The 10,926-nt window shown below is 41.9% G+C and overlaps 1 protein-coding gene across 2 annotated transcripts; it reads left to right on the top strand.

Annotated features, from left to right (window-relative positions):
• The first annotated feature begins 5,391 nt into the window (after window positions 1–5,391).
• LOC139465237 (uncharacterized) lies at window positions 5,392–10,109 on the top strand. 2 transcript variants are annotated; one of them, XM_071246910.1, is made up of 5 exons: window positions 5,392–5,649; window positions 6,548–6,652; window positions 7,418–7,538; window positions 9,278–9,360; window positions 9,815–10,109. In XM_071246910.1, exons 1-5 carry the CDS (start codon window positions 5,460–5,462, stop codon window positions 10,003–10,005), a joined length of 690 nt encoding a protein of 229 aa, XP_071103011.1. In that variant the 5' UTR covers window positions 5,392–5,459; the 3' UTR covers window positions 10,006–10,109. The 2 variants fall into 2 exon arrangements, with proteins under 2 accessions (XP_071103011.1, XP_071103012.1); XM_071246911.1 differs by having other exon boundaries at window positions 5,393–5,649; window positions 7,421–7,538.
• The last annotated feature ends 817 nt before the right edge of the window (window positions 10,110–10,926 follow it).

Raw genomic sequence — 10,926 nt, 5'->3', positions numbered from 1 at the left:
AAATAACCTGCACCCATGTCACCGTTACCATAGTTTCGTTTGGAAGTGACGTCACCTCTCTAACTTTCGACAGAATGTATCACGCATATGAGTTTTAAATGATTGGACAACCGTTTTAGCGTCAAACAGGCTTAAAAAGAACGACGACATAAAATATTGGATTATCAAGTATTACCACGTAATGACTGAGGCAGTGTTTTTACGACGCCCGGGCAATTCGTTGTTCAGAGTTGCGTCCCTTAGGAGTGATAGGAACCTATTACCGTGCGTTCGAAATCAGGATTCTTCCTAAATATATACTGAACCAAATTAAAAACTTCACAATCCTAAAATTTAACATTTTGACCAGTTATCATTGTGGGTCCTTTTTGTGTATTTAAACAGTAATGGCCACGTATTGTCTTCAGATAACACCCACATCGATCAAAATCATGTTCACAGCACTATAGTGGCAAAAGTGTTTTTTCACGTGCAACTGGTCACGTGGCCATAATATATCATGTGTTTTCAGTCAGAAAAACACAAGAAAACAAAAGTCTTTACGGCCATTTGTCATGCCACGCCTTTCAAATGTACAACGTGAACGTGCCATCGGCATGTTGCAAACGGGAACGTCCGTAGCTGAAGTCGCAAGGACGATGGGTTGTAGTCGACGGACTGTTTATGATTTACAGACGCGTCTACAGCAAACGGGTACCACCGCTAATCGCCCTCGGCCAGGTCGACCACGTGTGACGTCACATGCAGAGATCGTCAGATTGTCTTACGTCACCTCCGTAACCGATTTTTGACGGCTACATCAACCAGAAATGAACTGTTTAGGGGTAGACTGAGTGCGCAAACTGTTCGAAAAGGTCTGAGAACTGCACACCTTCAAGCACGACGGCCATACCGCAGGCCGATTCTTACACAATTACACAGACGTCAACGTCAATTGTGGGCACAGCGACACTTACGATGGACTGAGAGGAATTGGAATCAAGTCGTCTCCAGTGATGAATCCCGATTTAATCTTCGATTTGCTGACGGTAGGGCGAGGGCGTGGAGGCGCCGTCATGAACGTTACACCCAGTGTTGTGCACAGGAAGTTGACAGATTTCGAGGCGGAAGTGTCATGGTATGGGTTGCTTTCTGTGGCAATGCACGTTCCAGGCTTCTTGTCATCCGTGGCAACCTCAACGCTGCTGCTTACCGCGACCAGGTACTGGCACCAGAACTTCTGCCTTTTATGGCAGCACATGGACCCGGTTTGATCTTCCAACACGACAATGCCAGACCCCACACAGCAATTTTGACAAGGAAATTCCTTCAGAATGCAGGAGTCAACGTCATGGACTGGCCATCAAGGTCTCCCGACCACAATCCCATCGAACACGTCTGGGATGCTCTTGGCAGAAGTCTGCGCACTCTCCAGAACCAACCACAGAATTTGCAAGAACTTGGCGCCATTTTGCAGCAACAATGGCGTCTTCTTCCCAATCATGTGTTCACACGCATCACAAGGTCCATGCGGAGGCGTTGTGCGGCAGTTGTCAACGCACATGGTGGCCATACACGCTACTGAACTTGTGTGCTAGCAGATTCTCGTGCTTGGGACTGGGATTTAAACTGTTGATGTTATACCGTAGGTGCTTGGAACAAACTATGGTTACCACCGTTAATTAAAATCCTTCTTTGGACATTAATGATTAAAAATGACCTTCTTTGATACATTTGTCCGTTGTATATCATTTATGTAATTACTATTAAAATTGTGAAGTTTTAAATTTGACTCAGTATATTTATGGATTTGTTGTCAAGATACCAAAGCTCGTGGGCGCCACCGGTAATCTGCGTGCACCTGCTCGCACCTGGTATGGTCACTATTTGATAGCGATTTATAAACACATGCTTGAGATATGGACAAGGGATTTTTTCGGATTATTGTAGGAGTTTGGTAATCCTGTTACACCTACGCCACTTCCTCACAAATCAATGTGACACGCCGTGATATAACTTAATACTTTTCAAAGTGACGTTAAACCAAACTCACTCACCAACTAGTGTTACATTGCTGTGCTACATAAATACACTTCGTTTGGACCCCACGATAGAAAATGGGTCCCCGGTAACCGATGCTGGTCGTTAGTGGATCGGGTGGTCAGGGTCGGTGACTTGGTTTGTTGAGTGTCATCATGCGCCGACAGCGTGGTACGTTGTTCATATCAACCACAAGTACATATATGTCTCGTCCAGACACGACTTTTTAAATGCCGCCGTGATATATTTTGACCGTCAGCGGCATAAAATAAAACTCACTATTTTACATACCTGGTTTCTGCAGATGCTACTGTGCTGACACTGACGGTAACGACCTCGGCTACTTCACCAACTACGCCGCTGGCGCAGACAACATGGACTGCAGTAAGTAAACAGATACATTTTTATTATAAGCATCTTTGTTCAGCTGTTTTATAGTCAAATGGGAGGGGTGAATTAACGTATCGGTAGTTTCTCAGTGAGAAATTGATTGGCTGAGACGTTACGTCGGCACTACACCAGAAATGGGCTTTACACATTGTACACATGTGGGGAAGAGAACCCGGGCCTTCGCTTTGACTAGCGAACGCTTAACCACTAGGCTACCCCACCGGCCCTGATTGGCTGAGGGGTTACGACGGCGCTACTTGTCATTCATTCACAAATCTACCACCAGTCACACGATCACTAGGCTTTTGGACCTGACACAAAAACACACTCGTTCTGGGTTCAAAATAAGATATTAAAAACTGATTCTTGAGCTAAGATTAGTTATTAAGCACTTTTGGATATTCATTTTTATTTAAGAATATTTTTACAAACAAGAAAGAAGGTTTCCGTATTAAGTCCAGGCTAAGAAGGTTTCACTATATGATATGAACTGAAAATAGACTTATTTAGAATTTGATGTTGACCGTTGTTTTTGTTGACCGTTGTTTTTATTGACTACTTTTTTAAGCGTGTGCTCGGGATAAAGCCGCCTACCTGAAGACCGGCCTCATCGGCAAACTCTTCTCCTGCGACAGCAAAGGCAGCTACAACAAGAAACAGTGCACGGGCTCTGTCTACTTCTGCGCCGACATCAACGGCAAGATGATGAGAGTGAGTGAGTGAGTGAGTTGGGATTAACGCCGCTTTTAACAGTGTTCAAGTTATATCGTGGCGTGTCAGCGTAATGTGGGAGGAAAGCCCGAAGTGATGCAAGTCCCAAACATTTACCACTTCGGTGAAACCCTCGAGCACGGTTATGGTGCTGACTAACCTAGAAACATAATCGGGGCGAGCCGGGATTCGAACCCACAATCATAGGTTGTGCCCAAGGGACGCAACTCTGCACAACTCTCGGCGCCTTAGACGACTGGGCCACCTGTGCCCCCAAAGATGATGAGAAAGAAATGTCCGATCATTGTGTGTTCTTCCTGAAATTTTGATCGACTCTTTCCTAAAGCATTTCGAATTTCGATTTGATAATCAAGATCTATATAGTAAAAAATTGTAATATTGTCTTACTTCGTGCATCAAATCAAAAACATGAACAAGTTTGGTGGTACAAAAGCTTTTCAAATGCTGCAACAGACCGACAGTCGCCATGTTGTTTACGTACGGGTTGTCGATTTCGTTTCGATATGGACTATGCACAGTCTCGTTTTTCAACCAATGATATAACTCAGAATTTCAAACCTATTCTGCAAGGGTGGAAACTGGGCTTTTATGTATTGGAGAAAACACGCTCACGAGGTTTTGGTAGACAGAGCATGCCCTGGGGAGAGGGAAAAACCAAGGGGGCGAATATAAAGAAAACATTTGTCATTTGATTTTACATTTCATTACATGTTACAATCATCTGAACGGAAGTTGTATTAATAAAATACCAAGGACATTATATAAAATCCCTGGGATATTATATAATATCACTGGGATATTATATAATATCACTGGGAAATTATATAAAATCCCAGGGACATTACAACGTCCCTGTTTATGAGATTTAGCCCGACTGGAAAGTAAAACCCCACAATAGGTCTTAATGCCTGTAGAAAGAAGTCTCTTACTTAATAGAGATCCCAATGAATAGGTTGATAAGGTCAGTTAATTCCCTTGCCTCCCTTGCCTCCAGAAGGAGACAGAGCGACATGCCCTAAAACTCACTTAACAATGTCAATATCGGGTGTAGCCACCATTTGCGTTGATAAAAGCGAAGCAGCGACGACGCATTTAGGTGAGCGAGTGAGTGAGGCGACTATGTTTGTCGTAAGAGGCGACAAACGTAATCGGGTGGTCAGGCTCGCTGACCTGGTTGAAGCATGTCATCGCTCCTAATAGCGTGGTCGATGCTCATGATATCAATCACTGGATTATTTGGTCCAGGGTCGATTATTTAAAGACCGCCGCCATGTAGCTGGAACATTGCTGAGTGCGGCGTAAAACAACAAACCAACCAACCAGTCGGTTTCCATCTTCCTCCTCGCTGACATTGCTTTATCCAAACTTTCCTCCTTGATAAATCGGCCTCTTGCTTGGATGAGCTATTAGATGAATTTTCACGCTAATGTCATCCAAAGGGTGGACTGATTGACCCATAAGGCTAAGAAAGCTGAAATTTGTTTGATTCCTAGTGCCTATATTAAAAGATGCAAGTTTGCTCAAGGCATCCTGATAGACTTTCAACCTCGGTTCTGTAGACGATGTCGCTAAAATAGGTGTTTCTTCTTTTTCCTTCATGTGCGGAAACCAGCCATAGATGCGTGTCACCATAATTAGGGCATAGTGTTGTAAATTCGTCGAAGTAAATAATTCACTTAAGAGTGTGTGTGTTCTCCAGGGTTCCCCAAAGAGGTACAATTGTGATGTCCCACTCCATGATACTGCTGAAAGCGACGTAAAAACTCTCTCACTCACTCACTTACATTTGTTTAAAAACAAAATGGCTGCGCTGAGCTAAGACGATCTAATAGATAATAATAAAACGGGTTTTACTTCGCCAAGTACATCAACTCGCTTGAGCACCTTGATGAAAAACATGAAAATATTTGCAAAATAACTCTGGACGTCCATTTGACGGTACACAAGCTCAGCAAATCCTGCAATCGACCGATATCTGCATGTCAGTCGCCTTGTTGTTCATGAACCGGATGTCGATGTCGTTATGCGATTTTGATTGGACTACGAAGACTCGTTAGTCCAGCCAAAATGCAACGTCATATTTCCAGCATAGTTCGGCAAGGATGGAAACTGCACTTTCATAGTCAGTTAACTCCCTTGCCTCGGGAAGAATGTGTACCTTCGGGCTAATCAAGATAATAAATGCACTTCCGTCGCCATGTCACGTGACTGATCATTGCCAGACAAATGTTTATCAGTCACCATTTTCACGCGGCCTGTATTGAAAAGGTAATAAAAGGCACGCACCTTCTGTTTCGCAGTTCGTCTGAAATTCCACAATGAAACTGCTGGTTGTGTTTTCTGTATTCGTTGCTAGTGCCCTGGGCCAGAATGGCCTCCCCCTGACCCCCGTCTGTTCCCCCACAACGTGTATGGTGGTGCTGTGCATGTCTGCCCAAGGATGCGACGGGCGTATAGAGCCACATGGCGGCTTCTGTGGCTGTTGTCCGATCTGTGTCAAGCAACTCTGTAAGTAATGTGTAAATGTTTTTTTCCTTTTCTGACAATCCGGACACGGTAGGCCCCTGGTGTGTGGCGCCAGTTCTCGCTGTATAGAGTTTCGCTTCTTGACTGCTTGAATCTGCTAGTCATGGATTAGACGCCACGTTCTCCAGATTAAACTCACTCACTCACTCACTCAAAATACTTTACATTCCCATACTTCCTTGTTTTCCCATCAGTGCCACAATGTATAAGTGCTACCCTCCTGAAAGTATAATTTTGGCCAAACACTTCTTTAGAGCGGTAAAAGAGTGCAGTAAACTACGGTTATAACGAACTAAAAGGGACCACTAATTTTAGTTCGTTATAACCGTAGTTCGTTATACGCATATATACAACCCATTTTCAGCAAATGGGCGGGACCAAAACAAACAGTTCGTAATGTCCGTCAGTTCTTTATATGCGTGTTATAAACGTAGTTTACTGTAGTTCTACATGTTCGTAACAGAGTTAAATATTGCGAGTAATTTAAGATAAAACAAATACTATTTCCTTAGGCAGTTTATAAAATCTTTAATTGCAGTGTCCCAGTTGTCCCGGGCATCGCAATTCGTTCTACAAAGTTACGTCCCCATGTGTGGCAATAACTTGTGATCGTGGGTTCGAATCTCGGGTCGCCCTGATTGTTTCAAGGTTTGTCAGCATCTCTACCTGCTCGTGGGTTCCACCAAAGAAGTAAACGTCTGAGACCTGCATCAGTTTGGGCTTTCCTCCCACATTAAGCTGACACGACGTGATATAACTAAGATACAGATCAAGATGGTGTTTAACCCAACTCACGCACTCACTCACTCAGTCACTCACTCACCTCCTCTCATTTGCTCACTGCACTGTTCTCTAACCTGTCATGTCTTTCCGCCGGAAGCTGCCGGCGACTCGTGTGACGCCAGCGCCAGTGATGTGGAGTGTGGCAAGGGTCTTCACTGTGATACTTCTTCTCATACCTGTGTCAAAAACACAAGAAGCACAGGTAACTTAAACCATTTGATTTATGTCTACTCATTTCTACATCTTAACCTTTTGAAATAACTTGGACAGTAGATGATTAAGCACCCGAGAACGTCCTTAACACTATTCAACTGATTGAATGACGTTTTTTTAATTCACGTTGCCCCTGGAAAATTAATTATAATTGGGGTTTTATTTCAATAATTGTTTGATCTTACTATTCTCTTGTAAATTAGAATCAATCTAAAAGTACAAAGTCTCTCAAGGATATAGTTAATGGAAAATATTATTTTTAGTATTTCTTGAAATATGATTTCATTATGTTTCTCGAGCTACAGTAGCATATTGATTTGAAAGCCTGTTAAATTTAAATTGTCGTTATATTTCAATATTGGTCATGTTATGTTAGTGGGTACATAGCAATACTATGTCCTTTAATCAAAACACAGTTGTAAGAATAGCAAGGAGAATATACTGTAGGACAAAAGAGAGAAAGTTTAAACCCATGTTTGATGTTGAAATGAAACAAACAAGAAGTGGTTATTGGATGATTTATGCGGGTATCACAGTTGTGGTTTTGGATCTCAAGTTTGCAGTTTTCGGCGACTGTTTTCAATCTAGTGACGTTTTGATAACGTGTGTAATGGTTTATTCAAATCCAATTTCCAACTGTATACTTTCCTTTGCCCGTCAGTGTATGTCAAGTGGGTGATGGTTGATTATGAGAGACAGTATAAAGACTAATACACCAACAACTGACAAGTTCTTCCATCTTTCCTTGCCCTAGCAGGGCCCTGTGCTCTGCGTCACCAGGAGTTCCTTGCTCAGGATCAGATTAGACCCGGAGATATTGATCTACAGTGTGAGACTGACGGGACATTCAAGCCTAAACAGTGCATGATAACTAGGTAGGTTCAGCGTGACATCCTCGATTGTCCAGGGCATTATATCCCAACTTTCTAGCTACCGTAGAGTCGTTTGAAAGTGACGTCGTTATCTAAATCTCACTCAATATCTTACAATCTCTCAATCACTAACCCCAGCAAGGATTCCTCGCTCATAATAGAAATTACTGGCTGGACCCAGGCTCCATTATTTATAGGCCGCCCTCATATAGTTGGAATAGAATGCGGCGTTAAACAAAAGAAGAAAAAAACAAACAAAATGCTCTCCGTTACCACAGAATGTTTCTCTCACGTGAATTTGAAATATTTTTAAAAAATGTAACAGCGTCAAACGAGCTTAAAACTAACATCTTCCTTTTCATAACAGAATCTGATATCGTACAATGGGATTTTAAAAACGAAGCATTTTTTCCTCAGATTTTACAAAAATAAAATAAATATTTCGCTGGCCATTAGGGATGTCCTAAAAGAATTGCTGTTGAAAAAGATATATTTCCCTTCTGTGAAAAAGAAAAGTGTATTTTTAAGAACTGACCGAAACATATCCTATCTTCAAACCAAATTCCAGATCAGGATATAATCTGATACACTCTGTGAACCACATTCTTGTTGACACATGCCGTGATATGATTTAAAATGGCTTCTCGTCCTCACTCATTCATTTCTTGATACATATTCAACAAGAAAATATTTGATGTGATACATCAACACTGTGACAAACTCTTTGTTTGTCAAATTTTATTTGCAATAAAATAATTTCCCAAAATATTTAATCAAAATATTTAAAATTATATTTCGAAATTTGTAAAAGAAAACTCTCGCTCTTGAATCTGCGTACCAAATACGATTTTGTGCGTTCCGCGTACCACACTGCGAAGTCCTTATAGCCCTCTTATAAACCTATTCATTGGGATCCCTTTTAAGTATGAGATTTCTTTCTACAGGCATTAAAACCTATTGTGAGGTTTTACTTTCCAGTCAGGTTAAATCTCATAAACAGGGACGTTGTAATGTCCCTGGGATTTTATAGGATATCCAAGTCATATTTGCTATAATATCCCAGGAATTTTATGTAATGTCCTGGATATTTTATTAATGTAACTTCTGTTCAGATTGTAACATGTAACGAAATGTAAAATCAAATGACAAATGTTTTCTTTATATTACGGAGGATCGAACTCGCATCCTTCATATTTTTAGCCCAGTGAGTGTACCACGAGGCTACAGAGGTGTTGATCAGCCTAAGGGTTTTTAGAATGTCCTTTTCAAGATCCATACGAGAGTAACAGATATTTTACGCGCGTTTCCTAATGTTCATTGAAAGTATGTTCGAAACATAAAAATGTTGATCAATGTTGTTTTAAGTTTCTTTTTTCGGTTTATAAGTAGGGAAAAACACTTTCCCTCGGTTTTGGTAGACAGCAGAATTTTAGAATACCCTCACTATTTTGGCACGGTGTTGGCGAGTTGTCTTCCGAAGCTCACTTTAATAAGTGAATTGTGTTTTATTTGTTTTACTATGTATAGTCTTGTTAGTCCAGGTAAAATAAAACTCCTTGATTCCATCCAAGGGTGGAAAATGGATTTTTATGTTCACTTAAATCCTTTGCCTCGGGAAGATGTGAATATTTACGCCAGACATAAATTTAACATAATGTTCAAAGCAGTGTTAAATCAAGTCAGAAATGACTTGGCCACTGAATATCATCATGCCCCATCACTTTCTTAAATACCTGTTTCAGATGGTGCTTCTGTGTTGACCAAGACGGTAACGACCTCGGCTACTACACCAAATCCGTCGCGGACGCAGGCAACATGGACTGCAGTAAGTATTTGACAACGTGGTTTAGCTGTTCTATATTCACCGTGCTAATAATAAATATCAGGCCTTAACTTTTAAATTGAAACGGCATGGTAACCACGCTGTAATATTGCTGCCTGCGACGTAAAATAACTCTCACCAGATCAATGGAGGTCATCCGTCAATTCGGCCATCATATTTTCTTTTTACATTAAAGTATGGAATATCTAGTAAAACCCGTTGATCCGTTCCCGTATTGAATCGACTGAGTTACCAAATGTCCGGATTAACGAGTCATGAGTAACGCGGAATGTTCCCATGTAAGTGTTGCCTTCACTTCTCGTCCAAAATCTGAGGTTTCAGGTTTAACGGGACCACAAGGTGTCACTGTATCATATGAAATACAAATAGAAATGTTCGGAGTTAATGTTGACCGTTGTTTTTGTTGACCGTTGTTTTTATTGACTACTTTTTTAAGCGTGTGCTCGGGATAAAGCCGCCTACCTGAAGACCGGCCTCATCGGCAAACTCTTCTTCTGCGACAGCAAAGGCAGCTACAACAAGAAACAGTGCACGGGCTCTGTCTGCTTCTGCGCCGACAACAACGGCAAGATGCTGACTAACGGCCAAACTGTCAACATCGGTGAAATGGACAAGCTCCAGTGTTAGGTGTCGGATACTGCCTTGTGCGGAGCATGTGACCCACGTTTCTTGTATTCACGGTGTGACATTGGTCTCATATATACGAGGAATAAATCGCATAGAATAATTCACTGATGTTCGTCTATGGGGTTGTATACACGAAAATTTACGATGTTGTCATTACCAGCTCCACATCCCCTTCGTCATCATTCATCACCACTCGCCCCTTTCCGTAACCTGCACGAAGACTCGTCCCCCTATCGATGAATGTTATGCGCGAAAATACGACAAACCACATCAGAATGCGCGTATGATTTCAAGATCTGCGTCAAAGAATCCCTCAGAATATATAATTTTTGATTTTACATATGTCTTGCATCTAAACATATACCCAAGACACAGTTAAATGTGTTCAATCATACTGTATAATTCCGCAAATCCCGATGTGTTTTAAATTACATTTGAAATATATATGATATATGGGGAAATATATATGAACCATTACGCAACGAGTTGACAATTGTTTTAGGTATGCCCGTTTGCGCTAAGACGGAACCCGGTCGCAAAAATGGCCATGAGAGGGGCACGAGTCGCTATTCGGCTTGTACCGGAATAACACGAGTTGGTCACGGGGGGGGGGGAGGTGGGGTAGCCTGGTGGTTAAAACGTTCGCTCGTCACGCAGAAGTCCCGTGTTCTATTCCCCAAATGGGTACAAAGTGTGAAAGCCTTTTCTGGTGTCCCACGCCGTGATATTGCGTGAAGATTGCTAAAAGCGGCGTAAAACCATACTCGCCCACTAACTGAAATTGCTCATTTTCGGGGTGCTTCATTAGGTTCATAAGAATGCGGGATGGACAGGGAGTCGAAACGCACTTAAAATACATAGAAGACAATAGGATGTGTCCGACAGGTGGCGGATAGGCTTGACTGTTCCGCCACGAATTAT

The sequence above is a fragment of the Haliotis cracherodii genome, unplaced genomic scaffold (genome assembly GCF_022045235.1).
Source record: "Haliotis cracherodii isolate W230 unplaced genomic scaffold, xgHalCrac1.p SCAF_18, whole genome shotgun sequence".
Lineage (NCBI taxonomy): Eukaryota > Metazoa > Mollusca > Gastropoda > Lepetellida > Haliotidae > Haliotis > Haliotis cracherodii.
The sequence above is the reverse complement of the archived record's forward strand: the minus strand, read 5'-3'. Positions and strand labels throughout refer to the sequence as shown.

Bases quoted from the DNA above. Each gene is read 5' to 3' on its own strand.
- LOC139465237 (XM_071246910.1), top strand. From the start codon at position 5,460: ATGAAACTGCTGGTTGTGTTTTCTGTATTCGTTGCTAGTGCCCTGGGC. The intron at 6,653-7,417 runs GTAACTTAAACC...TCCTTGCCCTAG, and splicing joins CAAAAACACAAGAAGCACAG to CAGGGCCCTGTGCTCTGCGT. The intron at 9,361-9,814 runs GTAAGTATTTGA...TACTTTTTTAAG, and splicing joins CGCAGGCAACATGGACTGCA to CGTGTGCTCGGGATAAAGCC.